Source organism: Monodon monoceros, unplaced genomic scaffold (genome assembly GCF_005190385.1).
Source record: "Monodon monoceros isolate NGI ecotype Baffin Bay Population unplaced genomic scaffold, NGI_Narwhal_1 Super_Scaffold_6, whole genome shotgun sequence".
NCBI lineage: Eukaryota > Metazoa > Chordata > Mammalia > Artiodactyla > Monodontidae > Monodon > Monodon monoceros.
Window position 1 is genome coordinate 81161962 of NW_021703783.1, and position 25585 is coordinate 81187546.

General features: G+C 42.3%; 2 protein-coding genes across 3 annotated transcripts in view; one reads left to right on the plus strand and one right to left on the minus strand.

Annotated features, from left to right (window-relative positions):
* Positions 1 to 25585, plus strand: part of DRAM1 (DNA damage regulated autophagy modulator 1) — an 86505-nt gene that overhangs the window by 22377 nt on the left and 38543 nt on the right. The window contains exons 2-7 of one of the 2 annotated variants that reach the window (XM_029204941.1): positions 306 to 373; positions 5964 to 6106; positions 10299 to 10476; positions 14464 to 14522; positions 18487 to 18579; positions 19152 to 19473. In XM_029204941.1, the coding sequence (XP_029060774.1) occupies positions 306 to 373; positions 5964 to 6106; positions 10299 to 10476; positions 14464 to 14522; positions 18487 to 18579; positions 19152 to 19196 (586 nt within the window). In that variant the 3' untranslated portion in view covers positions 19197 to 19473. Of the gene's footprint in view, positions 1 to 305; positions 374 to 5963; positions 6107 to 10298; positions 10477 to 14463; positions 14523 to 18486; positions 18580 to 19151; positions 19474 to 25585 lie in introns of those variants that run through there. The other variant, XM_029204942.1, reaches the window with a different exon arrangement.
* WASHC3 (WASH complex subunit 3) overlaps positions 23326 to 25585 on the minus strand; it is a 124341-nt gene continuing 122081 nt past the window's right edge. The window contains exon 14 of the mRNA XM_029204945.1: positions 23326 to 25077. The gene's annotated coding sequence lies outside the window, so the exon portion shown is untranslated. The remainder of the gene's footprint in view (positions 25078 to 25585) is intronic.

Genomic DNA, 25585 nt, shown 5'->3' on the forward strand with positions numbered 1-25585 from the left:
GGATGTTCACGAAACTTGCTGTGGTGATCATTTCATGATGTCTCTAAGTCAGATCATTATGCTATACACCTTAAACTTATACAGTGCTGTTTGTTAATTATATATCAGTAAAACTGGGGAAAAAAAGAAAAAATAGTTTTTAATTTTTCAGAGCCCAACTTGAAAATACTTTAGAACAAAATCAGGTCAAATCTTTGGAATTCAAAGTGGCCGAACACCCAGAAGGGACACAATATAATACCTGCCAATTACATGCCTGAACTGAATTCCTTTTTACTAATTTGGACATGTCTTCTCTTTCTCAGTGATACAGGAACAACACCTCCAGAGAGTGGTATTTTTGGATTTATGATAAACTTCTCTGCATTTCTTAGTAAGTACACAATAATTATTATAAATAAATTAAAAATTACCAATCTCACGTGAAGTAAAATGTTACAGTTTATGTACCATTTTTATTTATTGGTCTTTCATCTTTGTTATTGTTTTCTTTATTTCTATTTCATTTATTTTTGCTCTGATCTTTATGATTTCTTTCCTTCTACTAACTTTGGGTTTTGTTTGTTCTTCTTTCTCTAGCTCCTTTAGGTGTAAGTTTAGATTGTTTATTTGAGATTTTTCTTGTTTCTTGAGGTAGGCTTGTATTGCTATAAACTTCCCTCTTAGAACTGCTTTTGCTGCATCCCATAGGTTTTGGATCATTGTGTTTTCATTGTAATTTGTCTCTAGGTATTTTTTGATTTCCTCTTTGATTTCTTCAGTGATCTCTTGGTTATTTAGTAATGTATTGTTTAGCCTCCATGTGTTTGTGTTTTTTACATTTTTTCCTTGTAGTTGATTTCTAATCTCATAGCATTGTGGTCGGAAAAGATGCTTGATATGATTTCAATTTTCTTAAATTTACGGAGGCTTGATTTGTGACCCAAGATGTGATCTATCCTGGAGAATGTTCCTTGTGCACTTGAGAAGAAACTGTAATCTGCTGTTTTTGGATAGAATGTCCCATAAATATCATTTAAATCTATCTGGTCTATTTTGTCATTTAAAGCTTGTGTTTCCTTATTAATTTTCTGTCTGGATGATCTGTCCATTGGTGTAAGTGAGGTGTTAAAGTCCCCCACTATTATTATTGTGTTACTGTCGATTTCCTCTTTTATAGCTGTTAGCAGTTGCCTTATGTATTGAGGTGCTCCTATGTGTTGGGTGCATATATATTTATAATTGTTATGTCTTCTTCTTGGATTGATCCCTTGATCATCCAAGGTAGTGTCCTTTCTTGTCTCTTGTAACATTCTTTATTTTAAAGTCTGTTTTATCTGATATGAGTATTGCTGCTCCAGCTTCCTTTTGATTTCCATTTGCATGGAATATCTTTTTCCATCCCCTCACTTTCAGTCTGTATGTGTCCCTAGGTCTGAAGTGGGTCTCTTGTAGACAGCAAGGTCTTGTTTTCGTATCCATTCAGCAAGCCTGTGTCTTTTGGTTGGAGCATTTATTCCAGTCACGTTTAAGGTAATTATTGATATGTATGTTCCTATTACAATTTTCTTAATTGTTATGGGTTTGTTTTTGTAGGTCCTTTTCTTCTCTCGTGTTTCCCACTTAGAGAAGTTCCTTTAGCATTTGTTGTAGAGCTGGTTTGGTTGGTGCTGAATTCTCTTAGCTTTTGCTTGTCTGTAAAGCTTTTGATTTCTCCATCAAATCTGAATGAGATCCTTGCTGGGTAGAGTAATCTTGGTTGTAGGTTTTTCCCTTTCATCACTTTAAATATATCATGCCACTCCCTTCTGGCTTGTAGAGTTTCTGCTGAGAAATCAGCTGTTAACCTTATGGGAGTTCCCTTGTATGTTATTTGCCGTTTTTCCCTTGTTGCTTTCAATAATTTTTCTTTGTCTTTAATTTGATTAAATTAATTAATTTAATTTAATTTAATTTAATTATTCAGTTTGATTACTCGACGTGTTTCTCCTTGGGTTTATCCTGCCTGGGACTCTGTGTTTCCTGGACTTGGGTGGCTATTTCCTCTCCCATGTTAGGGAAGTTTTCATCTATAATCTCTTCAGGTATTTTCTCGGGTCCTTTCTCTCTCTCTTCTCCTTCTGGGACCCCTATAGTGTGAATGTTGTTGCGTTTAATGTTTTCCCAGAGGTCCCTTAGGCTGTCTTCATTTCTTTTCATTCTTTTTTCTTTATTCTGTTCCACGGCAGTGAATTCCACCCTTCTGCCTTCCAGGTCACTTATCTGTTCTTCTGCCTCAGTTATTCTGCTTGCTTCCTTCTAGTGTATTTTTCATTTCAGTTATTGTATTGTTCATCTCTGTTTGTTTGTTCTTTAATTCTTCTAGGTCTTTGTTAAACATTTCTGGCATCTTCTCGATCCTTGCCTCCATTCTTTTTCCGAGGTCCTGGATCATCTTCACTATCATTTTTCTGGATTCTTTTTCTGGAAGGTTTCCTATCTCCACTCCATTTAGTTGTTTTTCTGGGGTTTTACCTTGTTCCTTCATCTGGTACATAGCCCTCTGCCTCTTCATCTTGTCTCTTTCTGTGAATGTGGTTTTGGTTCCACAGGCTGCATGATTGTAGTTCTTCTTCCCTCTTTTATTGTTATTTTTTAGCAAACATTATTTTTTAGAACATTTTCAGATTCACAGAAAACTGGAGGAAAAGGTAGAGATTTCCCATATATGCCCTGCTCCCCCGCAACCCCCACAGCCTTCTCCATTATCAACATCCCCCCACCAGAGTAATATATTAGTTACAGCTGATGAACCTACATTGCCACATCATTATCACCCAAAGTCAATAGTTTACATTAGGGTTTATGCTTGGTATACGTGATTTTTTAAAAAGTATAACCTTTGCAACTACAGTTTTGCTCTACTTTAAGAAACTCAAGTGACTAGAAATCCAAAGTTATTTTTGGCCTCATTATAGAACTATTCACTTTATCTGGTAATTTGCCACAGGAATTTGAAATGGATTTTAAATGTAATTTCTAAAATTGTGATTTATATCCAATGCATTTGCGTTAAGCCAAAGACACCTAAAGTTTAGAAGCTAGTGTTTCTCAGAGTGTGTTCTGAAGGTAACTTACAAGAAAATCCTCTTGGGTGCTGGTTCCAAGGCCTGTTCCAGGGCCACACTGCAGATCTACTGGATCAGGACTTCTGGAAGTGGGGCCCAAGCATATGTGCTGTGAACCAGCACTCTAAGGGACTTGGATACTCACAAAAGCTTCTGAACCAATGACAAAGGTGTTAGCTCACCTGTTAGAGGCAGGGAAAGGTGAAGCATGGAATAGTTTGTCTCCAACTCAGCTACGATTTTTCAGTTCCTCAAATGCACCTGAGATGCAGTTGAGAGGCTACAACCCTCTCTCATGAGCCAATTAATGTAAAGACTAAAAACCTCAGTCCTATGGGTGATGAGGGTATATGGATGGAAGAGGTAGGGCTCTTTCCATAAACCCTTAACCCTGCAGAACAATCAGGTGTTTGCCAGGGACCCATCATATAACCAGCACTTTCTGGCCCTCTCTACTGATGCAGGGCGGAAGGGGCAGAGGTGCTGGAAACCCTACCTAGTGACTTGACATCTTCAGAATTTGTTCATCCTCCTTGGTAGAGGGAGTTTCACCCCATCACTCATTTGTTGTCTTCTCCTCCCAAGGTTTTGGAGGTGAGCAAGAGGAAGTAGAAATCAGTCAACCCCAGTGCCCTCTTACACCATCCTTGCCCAGAGTCCAGATTTAGAAGACAGATTATTTTATCACTAGCAAGTGATAAATGTAGCTTTTTGCTTCTAGGCAAGGGAGACTCTGACATGAATATCTCTGTTTAAAATGCTCTATGATAAATGATTAGCCTTTAGACTGGTTTTAAAAATTCAGCAAAAAATATTATGGCCATCATAACACTATCGAACACACAGAAATCTACTTTATCCCAACACATGCATGATATCCATCTCATGGACACATAATAATTTATAGTTCAGTCCCCTATTGTTAAACATTTAGGCTATTTTTCATTTTGTAATATACAATGCTAAAGTGAATATCTTTTAAACATATCTCTGCATATCTATGTGACTTTTTCTATAAGCTAAATTTGCTGAGTTAAATTTGCTCTCACACTATTCACAAAAGCCAATGGCAATTAAAGAAGTAAACATGAAGAACAAAACCATAAGAGGAGGGACTTCTTCTTACGGTGGTGCAGTGGATAAGAATCCGCCTGCCAGTGCAGGGGACATGGGTTCGAGCCCTGGTCCGGGAAGATCCCACATGCCATGGAACAACTAAGCCCATGCGCCACAACTACTGAGCCCACGCTCCACACCTACTGAAGCCCGCACGCCTAGAGCCCGTGCTCTGCAACAAGAGAAGCCACCGCAAGAAGAAGCCCGACTGCAAAGAAGAGTAGCCCCGCTCGCTGCAACTAGAGAAAGCCCGCGCGCAAGAGTGAAGACCCAACACAGCCAAAAATAAATAAAATTAAATCTTAAAAAAAAAAAAAGAGGATTTGGATTTAAGTATAGGAAAATATTTTTAAAACCTTAGGATGGAAAAGCTTATCTAAACTTACACACACAAAACCCCGAAGCTAAATAGAAGAACTGACAGATTTGGGTAGATGAAAATGGAAACTTCTAAGTGATGAAAGATTCACGAAGTTAAAGACAAACAACAGACCAGAAGAACATTTGTAATATTTATAGCAGACAATAGACTAATGTACATAATGTATAAAGAGCAACTACAAATTAAAAACGAACTCAAGAGAAAAATTTAAAAAATGATAAACATACAATTTTCAGAAGAGAAATGCAAATGAGTAGTGACATACTGAAAGTTGCTCAATCTCACTGACTATCAGAGAAATGCAAATTAAACAAACAGGTTGCCATTTTTCATTTGTTAGATTGGCAACAATTAAAAGGACAGGGCATACAGAATTGCTTTCAAACTCTGCTGTGGGAGTATAAATTGCCTCAGTCTTGGAGCAGTTTGGAGCTACTTTTTGGCATTTTAATTGAGCATCGTTTTTTGACCCAGTAATACTACTTCTAGGAATTCATCTTTCAGAAACACTGAAAGTGCGCCAAAGCCTTCTATATAAGGATGTTCACTGAGCGTTGTTTGTAATAGGAAAAACATATAATGTAGAAATCTATCATTAGGAGAATGTTGAAATAAATATGGCATCTCACTGTATACCATGATGAGGGAGACCTATGTGTACTGACATTGGCAAGATCTCCACGGAACATTTTTATTTTAAAAATTTATTTAGTTATTTATTTTAAATTTATTTATTTATGGCTGCGTTGGGTCTTCGTTGCTGTGCGCAGGCTTTCTCTAGTTGCGGCGAGCGGGGGCTACTCTTTGTTGCAGTGCACAGGCTTCTCATTGCAGTGGCTTCTCTTGTTGTGGAGCATGGGCTCTAGGCACACGGGCTTCAGTAGTTGCGGCACGTGGGCTCAGTAGTTGTGGCTCGTGTGCTCTAGAGCTCAGGCTCAGTAGTTGTGGCGCACGGGCTTAGTTGCTCCGCGGCATGTGGGATCTTCCCAGACCAGGGCTCAAACCCGCGTCCCCTGCATTGGCAGGCGGATTCTTAACCACTGTGCCACCAGGGAAGTCCCAACCATGGAACATTTTTAAATAAATAAAAAAGAAAGTCCCAGAAAAATACGTGCACAATAGCATTTATGTGAAAAGGATAACAGCCAAGACAGTGTGTGTGTGTGTGTGTGTGTGTGTGTATGCGTGTGTGTGTATGCGTCACATGGCGGGGGAGAGTAAGATGGGGTGAGGAAGGGCAGGTGTGAACGAGTGGGGAGACTATTGCAACCAGGAGACTGAAAATACAAATTATTTTAAAAGCCATAAAAACTGTTCATGTGTTTTTCCTTCTAAAAAGTCAAAAAATAAAAATTCATCAGAGTCCCTTTCTTTTTCAGGTGCAGCCACGATGTACACAAGATATAAAATAGTAGAGAAGCAAAACCAAACCAGCGATTTCAGCACTCCTGTTTTTAACTTGGTGTCGTTAGTTCTAGGATTGGTGGGATGCATCGGGTTGGGCATTGTAGCCAATTTCCAGGTATGACCTGAAGTTTTTCTGGTTATTGGGGGTGATGGAGTATATGTGTCTGGAGGAGAGAAGCAAGAGCACCAGAGGCACGCTTGTGCCAGCACAGCTCTCAAATAGTTGATGAGCGTATGAATACTGGGATAGTTTGCTTCTTAGAAACAAATCTTCATCATTTGCAAGTCAGCCCAGCCTAGTACTTGGGAGAGATGGGGTGCGTGTGTGAGAGAGAGCGTGCTTCAGACCATGCTGTGGGCTCTGGGTTGCTCTGTGTTCTTGTTGATGTGGTTTAATGTGCTGGGAGAGCTACTTCAGTCATTGTAATGATTTCATTAACATCGTGAAAACGTTTCTGTGTATGAGCGTGTGTATGTTTACTGATTCTACTGTTTGGGCCTCTGGTGTTCAATTCAAAGAGAGGCATCTGATCTCTTCCTTTCACAGATGAGGATCTAGGGACATGGAGGTGAAATAATTTGGTCAGGGTTACTCAGCTAATCAGTTGCAGGGCCAAAATATGGCCTTACTGAGCAAATTAACTTATGCAACACCTACTGCAGAGTCCGCTTGACATATTCTTACTGTGTCAAGTGTTGGAAAATATCCTACATGTTTTATTCTAATTTTTGGATTCCTTTCATTCCGAAGTCTCTTTCAGGAAGGCATGGTATTTGTCTATGGAGGCAATATTTTCTATTTTACAAGTATGTGTTGTATTTCAAAGGAGTACTAATTATGAGCACTCGCCTTACAGGGTTATTGCTGGGATTCGATGAGATAATGTACAGTGCCCAGCAGTCTGTACTTAGCCGTCTTCACGGTCATCGGTTCATCACTATAGGCCAACACCCTGGAGGGCCTGCTCTGTCATCACCATTGTCCCTTTGTGACCGTAGAAAGGAGGTTACTCCTGGAGGACTTTTGGTTCTGCCTGGGGGTACTCCTTTAACTTCTTTCCCACCAGAAGTGGGTTGATCTTCTGTGATGCTTACTTTATAAAGACATGTCAGCCTTCAGTGCTAGCTGGCTGTTCAAGTCCACATCTGCACACTGAAGCTGCAGCAGAGGGGCACTGCCTCCTGGTGTGTACCTGGGAGGCTGATAACCTCAGGACACCACCTGTACTGTCTGCTGTCCACCTGTTCTCTAGTGTCTGCTCCTGCATGAGTCAGACCATTGTCAGAGGGCCCTCTGCCTCACCTGCATCACGTGGGCCTCAGAGAATCACCTTTTCTGCCCTGCACATGCAGGAAGCCATCTGTCATGGGTGGGGGGGACAGTATAATAAAGTGCTCTGGGAAACTCAGTGCTGTGTTGTGAGGGGTGAGGCATCCTTCCTCGTATGACACAGAACCTTCAGGACAACCTAGGAGAGGGATATTCTTCCAGGTCTGGCGGCCAACAAGTTTTCGTTTTGGGATGTTACAAATCCACAGCTAACAGTGTTTCCTTGTTGACACTGGTGAAAGCTGAGAGCCAAATTTGTAGCCTCCCTGAAGCAAGCCTATAGGGCTTCCAGGAGGGCGTCTTGTGAACTCAGTTTGCTTCCGGCTTCGTTTAACTTTCCTACTCTATTGTCTCTGTGTTAGGAAATAAACATCACTAGTTGCCTATGACATTTGTCACATGGTAGAGACTCTTGATGACATTTCCTTACGTTGTATGATTGTGTGCGTTTTGGGTTCCATAATAACATTTATTGAAGTTTTCTTTTTTTCTTCTTTCTTTTTCTTATTTGGCCGGGCTGCACGGCTTGTGGGATCTTAGTTCCCCGACCAGGGATTGAACCCTGGCCCCGGCAGTGAGAGCATGGAGTCCTAACCACTGGACCACCTGGGAATTCTTATTGAAGTTTTCTAGGTGACAGACATTTATGAAAACATTTCATGCTTTAACTTGTATAATTCTAATAATGACCTTAGAAGATAGGTAGTATTATTTTCCTCATTTATCAATGGAGAAATGGAGACCCAGAGAGGTTAATACTCTCCCCAAATCCTGTGAGTCATGAAAAGTCACCTTTGATTGAAGCAGTCTGCCCAGAACCTGTGGGGAAGAGTTAACCTCTAGGCCAGAATGAGAAAATCTCTGTGAGAAAAAAGCATGTACACAATTCACAGTTCTAGGGCTTCCCAGGTGGCGCAGTGGTTAAAGAATCCGCCTGCCAATGCAGGGGACACAGGTTCTAGCCCTGGTCCACAAAGATCCCACATGTTGCGGAGCAACTAAGCCCATGCACCACAACTACTGAGCCCGCGTGCCGCCGCTACTGAAGCCCACATGCCTAGAGCCCACACTCTACAACAAAGAGAAGCCACCACAATGAGAAGCCCACACACCACAACGAGGAGTAGCCCCCCGCTCGCCGCAACTAGACAAAAACCTGTGCGCAGCAACGAAGACCCAGTGCAGCCAAAAATAAAATAAACTTAAAAAAAAAGAATGATAAATTTTTTTTCATAAAATTAGGGAAAAAATTCACAGTTCTAGCGTCAGAAAGCACGATGGAAAAATTATTTCCAAAGGGAAGGTGGCAACTTGGAAGGATATAAGTTGTCTAGTGGAGTGTGGGTATGACTTGTCCTGTGGGGGGGATAGTATGCACTGTATGATATCCCATCACATTATTCTCGGAATAACTCAACATCACAAGTGATAACGGCCATCAGTGTTTAAACCGTAAAGGGCAGACTTCAGGAAGAAGGCTTAGGTGGTTAGATAATTACACTTTTGGTTCCTTTTAAGGTTTCTGTGAAGTGATTACATCTTCACAAAGACCAGAAATAGAATTTCTAACTTTCCTGAGAGCAAAGTGTTTGCCTTGTCATTGTTCCCGTAAATGTATCTTTACAACTTCCTTTTTTGATACCCTGCAATTCACTTTCGGCGTGCCGTAAGCAAACCTATGTGAGCGGTTGCCTCAAGAAGAATCAGAGATGTGAGGGCGGGAGACAGCATTGGCTGGTGCTTTTTCTTGAGGGGGAGTAAACTGCACTTACCAGGTGTTCACAGCTAGCACTCTTTCCTGCACTGGTGGATAAGATGGCTACTTTTTGGTGTCTCCTCACCAAGCAGTCTCCGTCAATGCTTTCCTGTCCCTCAAGAAGTCTCCTTTTTTGGAAAAGTCAAGTTTCCTGAGGTTGAATCCTCTCAATAGTCTAGTTTTCTCTACTTTTATTATCTTTTTTTTTTGCGGTACACGGGCCTCTCACTGCTGTGCCCTCTCCCGTTGCGGAGCACAGGCTCCGGACGCGCAGGCTCAGCGGCCATGGCTCACGGGCCCAGCCGCTCCGCGGCATGTGGGATCTTCCCGGACCGGGGCAGGAGCCCGTGTCCCCTGCATCGGCAGGCGGACTCTCAACCACTGCGCCACCAGGGAAGCCCTATTATCTTTTAAATTAACAAGAGTTTCAAAAAGAGCTACCAGGTTTTCATCTTAACCTCTATCCAAAATTCATGTCTGATCTGAGTCGTTTCCCTTCTAAAAGACATCTTTGATGAGCAAATATGTATTCCACAGTGAAAAGGGCACACTGGAGGTACACCTCCTGCTAATTCAAGGGCCTTTTGATCTGCTTTCATCAGGGCTAATGTGGGTGTCATGAAGCTTGCAGATTAAGATCTGATGTATTGAATTGGCCAGGGTTGAGGAAGCAAGTTTCCTGACAGTGCTAGTGGGGGGTGGAAACAAAGTATGTAAATTCAGGATTTGATTTACTTATTAGCATAGAAAGAAAATGGAGAGTGGAAAGTACCAGGACTATCAGGTTATTCCTAAAACAACCCCAGCTCATTAGCATTAGATGCTTTGCCTTTTGTTTATTTTCCCTTGCTCAAATGTGCCTAACATTCAAGGGGTGAAAAGGATTTGTTTTTCTTAATTCTTTTATAATTTTTTTGGTTTAATATGGGTTTTCCCCCCCCAGTTTTATTGAGATATTATTACTGAACCAGGCCCATCTGCCCAACTCGCAGCAAGCCAAACGTTTGCTATGGAACAAGCAAGTTCCTGGCATTTACTCCAGTGCCGGGAAGGCTTTTCTCTTGGTCATCTTCTGCAAGCAGCTGTATTTTCCAAAGATGGGGTGTGTGCATCTGTGATGCCTGGTGGCTTTGAGGAGCCCAAAGCAAGTGAGTGAGTGTTCGGCTCTTGATGTGCACAGACTCACGCTGAGTAACAGCACATGTGTGACTTTCTCTCTAGGAGTTAACTGTCCCCGTGGTACACGATGGCGGTGCCCTTTTGGCGTTTGTCTGCGGTGTTGTGTACACGCTCCTGCAATCCATCATCTCTTACAAATCGTGTCCCCAGTGGAACAGCCTTTCCACATGCCGCATACGGATGGCCATCTCTGCCGTTTCCTCTGCAGCCATCATCCCCAGTATCCTTTCTTACATTTGTCAGTGTCCTTGCAAGCTTGACACCCTCGCCGCCCCACTCCCCTCCAAAAAAAATGGAGAAAGCAAAGGTTAACAGCCAAGTGTCAACAGGCTTCAGAAGAACGATTGGGAGAAACGGGTAAATCATAAGGAAAATATCTCAACGTTGTCTGGTTAAATCAAAAGAATCTTTGGGGAAAAGAATGGTGTGAAAGGAAAATGAAAAACAATGTCAGAACACTTCAGTCTCTATTTACTTTCCTTCCACAGGGTCGGTTTCATGAGCCATGTGAAAATATTTATTTTTCTCTGTAGTGCTTGGCTAAAGACCTCAAATATTGATATTGTACTTAAAGTAATAGCCCTGTGGATTCCCAAGAAGCCCGACTTTCCCTTCTCCCCACACATAGGTGGTTAGATGGTTTGATTTATTCGCCCATATTAAGAGGTTTTAAAAAGCTCTATACTATTTATTTCTAAGTCATTTAAATACATTTAGCCTTTTCTTTTTATCACTGATTTCATTTTCAAAATGAAATTTTATTTTTTCTAATTCAACAATGTGAAAAGAAAATATAAATTTATCATACCTGTATATTCTGATTTAGAAGAAATGAAAAACAACCCTTCCTTCCTTTTTTTTTTTCCTTTTTCATTCTTTCTTTTCCTTTATTTTCCCCCAAGAGGTATTTAACAAAGAAAAGAAAAGCTGTGGTCTTTCAAGGGTGGAAAATTCCCCATCTTTCAAAATACCATCTGCAGTCATAGCAAATGCTAAAGAGTCATTAAAAATTGGTGATTATTTTCAGACTGTAGGAAAATGGAACTATTTTATTAGCGGTGGTCTTGTTCATCCAAGTTGGGTTGTGGTACAAAGTGGGCAAGCTTGAGTAAAAAGATATTTTGTCATCATGTGCTTCTAAGTATTAAGCCTTGCATTTTTCTTTTAAAATTGGAGCTATAGGGACTTCCTGGTGGCGCAGTGGTGAAGGATCCACCTGCCAATGCAGGGGACACGGGTTCGAGCCCTGGTCCGGGAAGATCCCACATGCTGCAGAGCAACTAAGCCCATGCACCACAACTACTGAGCCTGTGCTCTAGAGCCCATGAGCCACAACTACTGAGCCTGTGTGCCACAACTACTGAAGCCCACGTGCCTAGAGCCCGTGCTCCACCACAAGAGAAGCCACCGCAATGAGAAGCCCGCACACTGCAATAAAGAGAGGCTCCCGCTCGCTGCAACTAGACAAAGCCTGGGCGCAGCAAAGAAGACCCAATGCAACCAAAAATAAATTAATTAATTAAAAAATTTTCTTAAAAAAAAAATTGGAGCTATACAAAATGTGAAGTCTAAGGATGGTTTTGGGTTTTGTTTTTGTCATTTAGGGAAGAAAAATTTTAATTACAAAATTTCTAAGCACAGAGGAACCAAATTCTAGTATTGAGAAATTTAACAACAAACTATACACCCTGGTTCCTAAGATAGTTCTTTCTCTGTTTCCTTGTCCTATTTATGGATTGAAGACATTCATGCTTTCTCTTGAGACGGATCTCCTCAAACCTTTTAGCTTGTTTTAGTTGTAAGATTTATAGAACCACTTGTAAAGTCAAAAACAAAGTTTTTTGGTATAGGAAAACTTTCCTTGCTTCCAACTTTGGAGACAGATCTCTAGGTACTAAAATGAGAGAGGTTTAGCAGAATTACTTTTTCAAGCCAGAGTTTCACATACTAATAGTTCCCATTTCTAGGAAGTTCGTATGAGCCATGCTGACGGGTAGGATCCCTGAACAGAAACAGGTTATATGTTTTTATCTAATTAACTTGAACAAATTCATCCATAGGAAAAAGTCTTTTGTCTTAAACATTAGCATGGATTTATATTTCCTTAGAAAGATTTTAAAGTATCTTGAAAATGTCCTTGTTTCTCTTTCCTGTATTAGTTCCGTGAAACCTTATTTGACTCCTGAAGAAACTGAGAACTGGAATCATGCTTCTGAGCCCTTCCTACTAAACTATCTATCTTGCATTCAGCTTCTGCAGCTTTCAAAAGGCTTCACAAAATCACTAACAATGCAAAGGCCGGTTCCTTTGTGTGAGACGCAGTCTGAGGCTGCCTATTTCTCCAACCTCCGTTTTACACTTTCTTCCCTGACTGTGGCTGTTTCCTGTTCTCTGCTTTTGCCCATGCTCTTCTTCTTGCCTGGATAACCTTCTCCACTTTGTCTTTCTAGAACTGAACTGTCTGTCCAACACAGTAGCCACTGGCCACACGAGGCTGTTGAGCATTGAAACGTGGGTAGTCTGTGTAGAGAAGGGCCGTAAGTGTAAAACACTGGATTTCAAAGACTTAATGAGAAAAAAAATGTAAAATATCTCATTAATAATTGTTTATATTATTACATGTTGAAATGACAACATGTTTGATATATTGGGTTAAATAAGATATGTTAATATTAATTTCATTAGGCTCTTTTTCGTTTCTGTCAATGTGGTGACTATAGTAGAAAATATTGTTACACATATGCCTGAATTTCTGTGGGATGATGCTGTCCTAGAGAGCTCCTCAAACCTCACAGCTTAGATTAAACTCAACTCAGTGTAGCTTCCCTGACACCTCAAACCCCATTTCGCTCCAAATTAATAATCTTCCCTCCGAGTCATGACTGCACCCTGTTCTTTTCTCTCTAACGCGGCACATTCCCTGGGTCCGACAAGGCTGTAATGTTTCTGGGAGCTGAGACCAGGTCTTTTTTGCCAGAGTTTTGTCTGCCTCTCCCCCCCACCCACTCCTCCCCAGCATGGGACCTGATGGTACTAAAGATGAGATAAAGAATTAAGTGAAAGAATTAAGAGGCTTTTAAAACTATTAGAAACAGACATACGGTCATGACATGATTAGAGAACCTTTAATGTTCTCTACTTCTTTTTATTTTTTGGCCAGCGGCATGCGGGATCTTAGTTCCCTGACCAGGGATTGAACCCGCGCCCCCTGCTCTGGAAGCGTGGAGTCTTAACCACTGGACTGCCAGGGAAGTCCCATTCTCTACTTCTTTTACTTTGAGAAACTGAGAGGTGTTAAGCATTGCAAAATATGGGAGGTGGCGGAGGGCAGGGAGAGAGGGTGCTGACTCCAAATTCAGAGGAGGCGCTAAACTTGGCATTGATTGATGCAACACTTGGAATTAACATTTTGCAAAAACTTTTAAAGAGCATCCCATTTCTCTCTAGCTTTCTCTTTGGCCTTCTATGTTCAATCAAAATGGTTGTCACCACCTTTGTGCAGACAGTCTTGTCCACGTTGGGCAGTAACCTCAGTCCCTGGCCTTATTAGGCTGGCCTCTCAGGATTTGTCCTTCGTCCCCAAGGTCAGATGTAGGATGTATCTTTCTGATTTGTAAACCCTTTGGGCCAGGGAGGAAGGGCTCTGCTTACACCCAGTTACTCAATGGAAAAATCTGTTTTTTTTAATTTTTATAAAGATAATACATTAAATTTCTGTAGCTTGTTTTTGTATATGAGCCTTGGTACTTTGTGATGCTTTGAAATGTTAATTTTTTCCTTGAAGCTGTTGCCTTGAACATAGTATTTTAGGAAAAAGAATTTTAATCAATATTATTATTTAGGGACAATAGTATTTTAGGGGAAAACTACTGCAAAAGTACCCATATTAGACTGCTGTGTCATTTTGACCAAACTTAAAAAACAGGGTCAAGCAAAATGTATCCACAGATTAAAAGTCTTCTATACGTAACTGACAAAGTATTGCTAAGGAATGACTACTTCCGTGTTGTATTTTAACTGCTGCCATGATCGAACTTAAGGTTTGAGATGATAAGAAGCTGATATAACTTGTTTGATAGCAGAAATGTTGGCACTAACATGTGAACATTGTGTAATGGTTATATTATTAGAAGAATAACCTATTCTTTATTCTTCTAATAAAGGACCTATTTTCTCCTGTAGTTTCCTTAACAATTTCGTTTTTTAGTGATTGCCTGTGCTTCATTAATTTCTGTAACCAAGCTGGAGTGGAATCCAAAAGAAAAGGTAAACTATAAGCTGTTTTCAATATGATTGTCAAACCTGGTCCCTTGAATTATTTTCAAAATTATTTTTTAAAATTTGAAATTAAAATTTTAAACCCTTCAACCATCGAGGCTTAGTAAAAGAGGTGAGATTTAAGGGTAGGGAAACAATGCGAATGAAGGTGTATGGAGGTCAGAGGAAGCACCACATGTTAAGCAGAGGTGATGAAAACAGAGTAGAAGATGGTTTGTATCAGCATAGGGTGAGAAATAAATGCGGTCGGGGATAAGGTTGTGGGGGAATAGTTTGTGCAAGGCTTTAAGAGGTGGGCAGAGAGGCTCATGCTTGATGTAGGTGATCGGCCAAAGGCTTTTGAACAGGAAAGTAAATGAAAAGAATATTATTGGAGGGCTTCCCAGGTGGCGCAGTGGTTGAGAGTCCGCCTGCCGATGCAGGGGACACGGGTTCGTGTGGGATTCGGCATCATCCCACATGCCGCGGAGCGGCTGGGCCCGTGAGCCATGGCCGCTGAGCCTGCGCGTCCGGAGCCTGTGCTCCGCAACGGGAGAGGCCACAACAGTGAGAGGCCCGCGTACCGCAAAAAAAAAAAAGAATATTATTGGAAGAAAATTAGAAGAGACACCTGGGATGTATTGAAGAGGAGAGAGACCGGAGTTAGAATGGCAGAGACAAGGCAGTTCCACTAGTTTAGATTTTAAATCAAGATTCCCCTAGACTGGAAGAAATAGCATAAGAATGAAAGGACGTGATGAAGTGAAGATGACTTCCAAGTTTTTGTCTTGGGTGAACCAAAGAACCTGTTCTCATGAACAGATAAGATTGGGTCCCTTGGGACTTCCCTAGTGGTCCAGTGGCTAAGACTCAGCGCTCCTAATGCAGGGGGCCCAGATTTGATCCCTGGTCACGGAACTAGATCCCACATGCTGCAACTAAGAGTTTGCATGCCGCAACTAAAGATTCCATGTGCCACAACTAAAAGATCCTGCGTGCTGCAACTAAGACCCAGCGCAGCCAAATAAATGAATAAATATTTTTAAAAAAGAAGAAGAAAAGATTGGGTCCTTAACAGGAATAAATGATTTCATGGGGAGAAATGGATGGGTTTGGTTTCAGAATCGTTGAATCTGAAGCTATAGTGAAATGCCGAGGAGAAATGTCCAGTTAGACATGGGGGACTAGACCTGGGGTAGGATCAAGAGCCATCAGAGCATAGGGTAGAGTGACGGGTAGTTTCCAGACCAAACATCAGAACACAAGGAATCAGATGTTTCGAATTAAGATCAACTCATGTCGTTAGTTACCTACAGAGAGAAGGGAGTTAGTGAGGAGCGGTAGTTTTTCCCAAGGGGCAGGTGGAGTTACTGATGTTTTTCAAAGAGCAGTTTCAGGGGCTTCCCTGGTGGCGCAGTGGTTAAGGATCTGCCTGCCAATGCAGGGAACACGGGTTCGAGCCCCGGTCCAGGAAGATCCCACATGCCGCAGAGCAACTAAGCCCGTGAGCCACAACTACTGAGCCTGTGCTCTACAGCCCGTGAGCCACAAGCACTGAGCCCGCCTTGCTACAACTACTGAAGCCCGCGCGGCTAGAGCTCGTGCTCTGCAACAAGAGAAGCCACCACAATGAGAATCCTGCACCCCGCAATGAAGAGCTGCCCCCGCTCGCCGCAACTAGAGAAAGCCCGCATGTAGCAACGAAGACCCAATGCAGCCAAAAAAAAACAAAAAACGAAAAACAAGCCCAATCCCTTTGTTTAAAAAAAAAAAAAAAAAAGCAGTTTCAGGGGCTTCCCTGGTGGTCCATTGGTTGACTCCGTGCTTCCACTGCAGGGAGCATGGGTTCGATCCCTGGTCGGGGTAATGGCAGGGTCAGAGGAAGCATTTTCCACCAGAGGGGATTCTGGCAGGTGATGGAAGCCTGCAAGAAGCAAGTGAGAGACTGAAGACAGTGAGGACGAGCCAGGCAGAAGTTAGAAAAAAAGTGCTTCCTGATAAGGAGAGCTCACAGAAGAGTAGCCCTAGGTGTATTTTACTTCTTAACCACTGGGGGGAGGCCTTCCACCACAAATCAAACAAATCAGCAGCTGGGAAGGATTCATCAAAGCATATTCCCCAGTTGAAAAACCTTTTTTCATTTCATTTTCTATCTTAAAAATGTGAAAAGTACCTGGTTTTCTATTCACTCCCCTTCTGTTCCCCAATATCCACGAATGCAAAGAAAACTCTTTACATAAGTTCACGGAACAGAATAATCATTTAGGTCCTGCCCCAAACTGTGGAGTGCTTCAGAGGTTTCAGAGCACATTCCTGTGCATTGACTTAACGTGGCAGGGAGGGTAAGAATTATGATGTCCTTGTCCCATTTTACGTAGCAAGGAGATTAGAGCTTTGCCTGCGTTCATATATGTGTAGTGGAAGAGTCTGGACCCCTCCTTCAGTGCACTGTTATTAATATCATGCTACAGAAATCCTCTCCCACCCCCAAATTCTGCTTCTATTTGATTAAGCCATCTTCACTGTCTAGAGATGATAGGAGATGGGGTGGATCCCCTAGTGCTGTCACCTTTGAAAAGGAAGTGGCCCCCATTCTCGACCCTGTAACGTAGGCCGGTCAGATTCTCCCCGGAGTGGCCTGGATGAGAACAGTGGGTGGATGTGATCCTCCGTGGGGAGGGTGAGCGGTGGTGTCTAAGAGTTTGATGTGCCTCAATTAGATCTTTGTGGTGGATCAAAGAAAAGAACTGACCTGTAATCTAGCACACTTGTTTGTTCACACTTGTAACCTACGGCAGAGCAGACAGTGAAGTAGGAAGAAAATATAGGTTATGATTTGAAATCAGAGGGCTCGAACTGATGACAGTCCACAGGCTAACTGGGCATGTGGGCTAAAGTCAGAATTTAGACAAGCATTTTTTATTTAGATGGTGTTTAAAAATGCTTTTTAAAAATGGTTTCCAGTATTTAAAAATCAGGGGAGCTATCTCACACATACATACACACACACACACACACACACACACACACACACACTCCGTGGGTCTTTTTTTGGCCCCGCCGCATGGCATGTGGGATCTTAGTTCCCTGACTAGGGATCAAACCCGAGACCCCTGCATTGGAAGCACAGAGTCTTAACCACTGGACCAACAGGGAAGTCTCTCTCTCTCTCTTTTCTTAATCTCAAAGGAACACTGGGATCATACTTTCCTACCTGGCGAGAATGGAATTGAGCTGATGGGGCGTGGGCTCCCCATTGTCCCTCTTTTTGCAACCGTCAGTTTCATTTCTTTTTATTAGTTTCATGGCCTCCAGAGGCAGCTGACTTTGGAACCCCGAATTAAAGCCATTCTCTTTCTTGTCCTCCATTCTCTCATTCCTGCCCCCAAGAAAATAGTCTCATAATTAGCATTTGCTTTGTAGCTGTGCTTACCTTATAACATCAAGCAGACCTATTTTCTGAACTGACGTTTTCTATAGTAACAGAGAAACACAAAACCCAGGGGTGATAGCCAGTTTCCTTTAGATGCATATTTGAAGTCTGGAATAACCACATGGACACTGGGTAGGTGCTTTTCAAGCCTGCCTTTCAACTTTGGGATTCCCAGCTGTGGGAGAGCAAGTCGTGCCTTGTATGGAAAGTTCTTTCTTCTGTTGAGTCCAAATTTGCTTTCCACTCTCAGCCGTTTTGTGATCCTTCTTCTGCCTGTTGAGGTTCCACAGACAAGTCTTAAAGCCAGAGTGTGTGAGAACCAGAGAGAACTTTTGGGGTCATTGTATTCACATTCTTATCGGGCAGTTGCCCTGATGTGCATCCACATGGCCTTGCTTACCGTGTTTCCTCCGGGGGTTGATTTATGCTCACTGGACAGCTTTTTCCTTTGGCCTGACCTGCTCATTATTATTTCAGTATGTCCACTAAAGTGAATGCATTTAGGCTAAATTCTGTTTCTTTTTTTGTTGTTGCTCTTAGGATTATGTATATCACGTAGTGAGTGCGATCTGTGAATGGACAGTGGCCTTTGGTTTTATTTTCTACTTTCTAACATTCATCTACGATTTCCAGGTAGGTATTTATCAATACAAATGTTATAAGTTATGATGCGGATTAGTAGAAATCCATAGAACATTTCTTGCATTTAACATAAGAGCACTATCTTTTTACCCTTATGTGTTTGAAAAAATATGTAAGTATTGTGCAATTTAGTGTATTCCCAAAGGAAATCATCTTGAATAGCTCTCCTAAACAAGGAAACGTTCATCTGTCCTCTGCCATTTGATGCTTATAGTCATAGATCCTGGTTATTTTTTTTTCAAAGAGGTCTCACAAGTTCCAAATAACAGGAAATATGTCTTTTCTTAAAAATAAAAGTGTGTTGTTGAAAAATGTTCTCAAGGCAGAGAGAAGATGGGACCTTGTCAGATTTGGCAACAGGGAAAATCTTACATTTTGAAACAAGTTAATTACTAGCTAAAAGGTTAGAGAGAAGGCCAAGAAAACTCTTGAGGACCCAACTCGAGCTCAGTACAAACCGTAGTGAGATCATCTCTGAGGGGGTGCGAAGCTGTTGGGAGTTTCAGAGCTGGCACTGGAATTGTTTACCTTCTTTTAAACCTTTTTTATTTTTTTAAAAATAGAGTGTCACCCTAAGGATATCCACAGAAATCAATGGTGATGTTTGAAGAAAGGAGAATTCAATCTCACTCAAGGAAAGTGGCAGACAATTTCTAGAAGTGGTACAGAGGATAGACAGGGTTTTAACGCTGCCCTGCGTGGAATTCATCTGCAGCACATCCAGGACTTGAATTTCTTTAAGAATTCCCAATAGTTGTACTATTCCCAAAGGTATATTTTCCTAGAGAATGTAGAGCATTTATGACATTGTAGCAATGTTTTTATAATTTTCTAAGTAGACACTTTTTTATATTAACAAATTCATTACAGAAAAGATAAGGTGTTCCAGAAAATGGAGACCTCTTATTTTTTGTACAGATTCTGTTTTGTTTCTTTGTGTGTAAGAGATTTATGGAAATACACTAAAGGAGGAATTCATTAAAAAGTAAAATCAGGGAATATTCATTTTAAAATTTCATTTTTAGAGAATACACTGTATAATTTTATATCTCAAGAGCATCTATAAAATTCAATTTATAATGATCATTAAGATTTCGTTAATAAACTAACACTAAGAGGCTATGATTTTTAGATGAACCAAGCAAAATGCTTCTGTTGAAAGGCCTTAATACCACTATGCACATTAACTCAGTGACCGCGGAAGACCACGGTTTTGAAATTCTGTCCCCCCCACAGGCCTCCCTGCTCACAGAGACCAAGCTTCTACCCTTGCTGCTAACTGGCAGTCCGTAGTGATGTAACTCCAGGTAGGATTGATTTAGCAAGGCAGCTTAGAAATCAAAAGCCTTCTAACAACAGAGTGAAATGCAGGTGAACAACTAACAGGAAAAACTCACTGGATTCCGGACTGTTGTCTTTACCAGATGAGCGGGGAGAGGGGAGTGTGTCTCAGGGAATATCCAAGTAAGGCAGGATTATGGGAAGGAGACTTTTGCTTAATACTAAACCTCTGCAAAAGCCAGTCTGCAAACAGCATTGCAGATTCCACTTATAAAACGACCCTTTATTGTTACTGGCATAACTTGACATACAGTCTGACTCAGAAGCTGCAACTAACACCTTGCATTCATTTTACGCCGGTCAACGTGATGATGGGAGCGCAGGTCTGAGAGAGGAGAAAGGGGAGCAGGGTGTGTGATGGAGTTTGTTTGCTCCTCTTCTTAATGCCTATGGCTGGATGTTTGCACACTTTACAAAATGTGAAGCAGGTCCTTTGCTCAGCAAGACCTGCACATGGTGCCACTTTTCACCCAAATCAAAAATGACAAATGAAAAGCAGGTCATTCCAGAGGAAGAAGTGGGTCTTGAAATAGGAAGGCTTAGGTTTAGAAGTTGAAGAGAAGGAACTCTTCTTCAGGGACCCTCCAGACCATAAACCCATGTCTGGCCAAGTGGGTCCAGACCTTGAGGGCATATGCCAAGGGCAGAGCAGCCCGCCTGGATAGCTGTGGAGGAAGGAGTGAGACTCAAGGGTGGTCAGCCACTTCTGCAAGGTCACACTCTATTTCCCCTAAAGGTTCAGTGGTGAGAGCCTCAGACCCGCTGCTGGGTTAGTGGTAACTTGTTATAATGCTGTGGCTCTCTGTGTAACACTGGAACTGAAATCCTGGTTAAAGCTATGTTCTGCAGAGGGGGAGGAATGCCACTGACCTTTACCGTGGAACCTGCAGTAGAATGAATCCAGAGCTGGGTCTCCCTTGGAACAGACTTTTGTTATCAGCCCTTCTGGATGCATTGTCATTCATTTCTATATCTCTCTGCAAGATTTAGATTGGGAGCTCCTTGAGGGCAGAGTCTGCGCCTTAATCTTTGTCTTTGTAACTCCAGCATTTACCAGGCTGCCTCCTGGTACACAGTAGGTGCTTAATAAATAAATACTCACTGAATGCATGAATGAAGGAATGAGCAAATGAAGGCATGGCTAGGGATATTTGTAGTGCTGCATAATGAGATTTACTCTGGTTTACTAATTAAGTGCTGAAATAGTCTGTGTCACCTTGTAATATTGACTGTTCTGCTCTGTGTGCTGGAAACGTTTCAGTTGTTTGGGCTTCTCCATTCTATGATGACTCTCTTCATCCTGGACAGTTACCACAGAAACTGTTAAATGGGCTAGACAAAATGGTACACCTGGCTTGGCAAACTGAGAAGGCCAAAAATCACTCCAGACAATCACGTTCTGCTGATTCCATGAAATCTCTAAAGCTGATCTTATCCATATTCTGGTATTACTTCTAATTTCCATGAACTTGCATTTCCTTGGACCTCATGGCTAAAGGAGTAAAATAAAATGAAATATTTCTTTATTTTAGTAGTTTGTGTCTCTGTTAAATTACAATATGTCGACTGGGTGCTACTATGAAGTATATTTATCCGGGAAAGGATTCTAGCTCCACTTGGACTCTATAAAGGTAGAGTTTAAACCTTATGTGTTCTTTTTTTGTGTGTGTGTGCGGTACGCGGGCCTCTCACTGTTGTGGCCTCTCCCGTTGTGGAGCACAGGCTCTGGACGCGCAGGCTCAGCGGCCATGGCTCACGGGCCCAGCCGCTCCGCGGCATGTGGGATCTTCGCGTACCCGGGCACGAACCCATGTCCCCTGCATCGGCAAGCAGACTCTCAACCAGTGCGCCACCAGGGAAGCCCACCTTATGTGTTCTTAATTCATGTAGATTTGCATGTGGGCAGGATGGCTCATCTCTGTAGAGATTCTTGAATAGTAGTATCAGAAGTTTGCACCAGAAATCCAGCTCAAATTTGTTGAAGGAAAAAGGGGCATCTATTGCTTCAAGTAATGAGAAGTCCGGGGGTAGAGCTGGCTATAGGGATGGCTGGATCCACAAGTGCCACCAGGACTCCATCTGTTCTCTCCTTCTCTCAGCTCTGCTTTTCTCTCTGTTGGCATCATTCTCAGGCAGGCTTTCCCCTGGTGGGAGTGAGATGGCTTCTAGAAGACCCAGGCTACAAACTGTCCAGTGGAATGAGAGGGCTTCCTAAAAGTTCCAACCAAAGCTCTCCAATTGAAACTCACTGTCTCTGATTGGCTGCCTTGGGTCACATGCCCAGGGAGGCGTGATGATGCTCTGATTGGTCAGACCAGCATCACATGTCCACCTCTGGAGCATTGAGGGGTCCACATCACCCAAACTACCGGGCTGATGGTGCGGGAAAGTTGTTTCTCAGAAGAAAGGGATGATAAATGGATCTTGCACAGACAAAAAGCTGCAGATTCCACTATGAAATTAGTCTTCCCTGACCCCACAGGTCAGAAAAGCCAACCCAACTTGATTCAGAGCAAACCAAATTTTACCTGCTGCCAATCTTTTCAGGTAAAAAAAAAGATAAATGTAAGCCAGGTAGGTAATAATGTACCTTCAGTTAACTTCAAAGTTATGTTTATACTTCTCCAAGCTTCTCGTGTTCTTATCTAACCTCTGTGAGATTGGTCAGGCAGTTAATTGTCACATGCTTCAAATGAGGAAACTAAGGCAAAGCAAAAGAGGTTCAGTGACCTGTAAGTGGTTCTACCACCGGATGGCAACAGATTCCTGTCTGGGACTCTTGTTTTCTAATCCAGTGCATCTTTTTTTTTTTTTTTTTTTTCTCCCCAAACGTTAACAGAGGATTCCACAGAAATTATATTTCATAAACCAAATTAAGTACATCAGTGTTGTGCTGTGTTTGGGTTTCCTAACATCCCTTACATGTGGCATAGTCCCATGTTCCCAGTTTTTACTCATTTGGAGACACACTGGTCTGGTATTTGGGCCTGGAATGAGGAAGGGGGAGTGGGAGGAAGATAAGTGGTCTCCATTCTCTCCCATTCCTTGATTCTGGCAAGCCTGGAGGCCCAGCCGTCTCCCCACACACATACTCTTGGTCTGGCTCTGAATACCCTGCATTCTCAAGGCCAGAATGTCATGCATCTGCATCTTGTCTGTTGCACAAGAGAGCAACCACAGCCTCAAGCCCTGGAGGAGAAGCTTCTGACGCTCCTGGGTCACCCCCAGCAGATTCATCTTCTAAAATGAAGGGCAGCGGTATGCCAAACTCACACTGGGGTGGGGGGGGTGACCTCCAAAATCAATGCTTGCAAAATGCTGAAGGGGCTACCAGCCATCTGCACTGTGGTTTGGGTCAGGGTGCCATGAGATAGATGACACCTAGTGAGCCTGCAGCCTAGGTAGTCCCTCAGTGACGAGCAAAGCCCTCCATCCCCAGAGCCGGCTCTACCTCTGGACTCTCCAGTTACGTGAATCTCTTTTTAACTTCGGTAAACTTGAGCTGGATTTCCCATGCTTATTCCTATAAGAGCCCTGACTTAATACAAATACCCAAGAGTTCTCCTAATATGCAAATATAGCAAACTGCTGTTATCTGGACTCGCTGTGCTGGGGTGGAAAGAAAATCTCTAGATAACAGGTGGTTCAACCATTCCCACTCACAGCTCTTACTCTCTGAACCATGTTTTCTTTTTTTAAAATCTCGAATCAGTAATATATTGATGTGATTCAAAAATCAAAACGATATAAAAAGGTACTCTGTGAAAAGCCTTTGTACTTTCCTCTACCCACACTTAATTCACCGCTCTTCTGGCAGATAGCCCCTTTTAATGAAAATACAAGCAGAAACACACATTTAAGAACGTTTCCCTTTTAATTTCTATCCCAAATGTAGCATATCTTGCAAACAGTTTTGAGCCTGCCTTTTTTGACTAAGCAATGTATCTCAGAGATGTTTCCTTATCAACACATAGAGAGCTTCTTTGGGTTTTTTTGTTCTGTTTTACACTTGTACAGTATTCTATGTGCCATCCTTTATTTAACAAGTCCCCTGTTTGATGACCAATCATGTGGTTTCCAAGCTTTGCAATTATAAGTGAGTGACCTAGTACATACAGCATTTCACACGGGTGCAAGGAAATCTGTGGGAGAAATTCCCGTAAGTGGGAACGCTGGGACCAACGGGAACTGCAATCTGTGATGTGACAAATACTATCTTCTTGCCTTTGGAACCTTATCACATGAGTGTTTTTTGTTGGAAAATCTTTCCAGCTATTTCACCCTTCCATCTAAACTGGGGATGCTGATTGTAAGTTCACCTTTTCTTGGCAACTCATTCATTCATCATGTGGATTCTGCAGTACATGGTGTGGGACAGAAGCCAGCTGATGGTGTCACTGTTCTACAAAGCCCTCTTCACTCTCCCTTTTATTTAAGCCCCTAGGGCAGGGAGGGTGAGGCTGTTTGCTCCCCTCTCTGCGGACAGCAGAATGCCACTGTCTTTTACCTCCTCCCAACTGATGCCCACTCTCCTTTTCATGGTCAAGAGTGTCTCCATCTCACTTGGGTTTTTCATTGTGATCTTGCACTTTTGTCTCTGCCTCTTCTAATCTCATCCCTTTTCTATCCACTTTCTCTTTTGGGATCTCTTTGAAGGGCTGCCACTTCACTTATACTTCCTTATCTTCTGAGAACATTTTGCTTTTATAGACATCAATCATCGACCACAATATTCCCTTTCCTCGTTCTGGCAAACTGAACCATTACAGAACCAGGGAGAATCCACAAGCCTTTTAGTCCTCCCTGACCTTGTAGCTTGGTGGTCAGTGTGGAATGACCCAGCGAGTGGGGAACACCAGCGATGCAGGGGTGAGAGAGAGAGAGAGAGAGAGAGAGAGAGATTGATTCTCCAGCTTCGAGAAACTTAACTTACTTAGAAATAATAGGCTTTAATTGATGGACCTACCTTGATACATCATTACACCATAGTCTGTAGTATCCATTAGGGTTCACTCTTGGTGTGGTGCACATTCCATGAGTTTTGACAAATGTAGAATGGCATGTAGCTGCTATTGTAGTATCATACAGAATAGTTTCACTGTCCACAAAATCCTTTTGTCATTTTGAAAAAGACAAAGTTGGGACTACCTGTGGAGAGACAGCATGAAGTTTTCTCAGTACCAGCTATTCAGGGACTTTTGTTTAACCACCAAGAACATTTCTTTACTTGCTTGCATTATGACTCAGTTCCTGTTAATGCTGACTGAGCATCCAACCACAACGAAGATGCTGTGAGAAGGGGGCAGGGAGTAGGTGGTGGGAACATGATAGAGAGAGGGCTCCTGTGCCACACCAATCTTTGGTGGGAGTTTGAGATTAGCTCTCCCACAGCCACGCGTGACCCTTGAAGGGGAGCACCGAAATGGCTAAGGATGCCATGGGGCAGTGAGGCTGGGGGCTGGGGGCCTTTCAGTATGATTAAGGCCCTGGTGGCTGTGAGGTGTGGTTTCTTAGGACTCTGAACTTGGTATCTTTTGCTTCTGATGGGCGCAGTAAGATGGACCTGGGGTTAGAAACAACTTCTCTCTACTTGCCAAGGAGGCAATCATGGTGGGGTGTAGAGACCACTTAGACTTCCCCCAGGCTGAGTAACAGA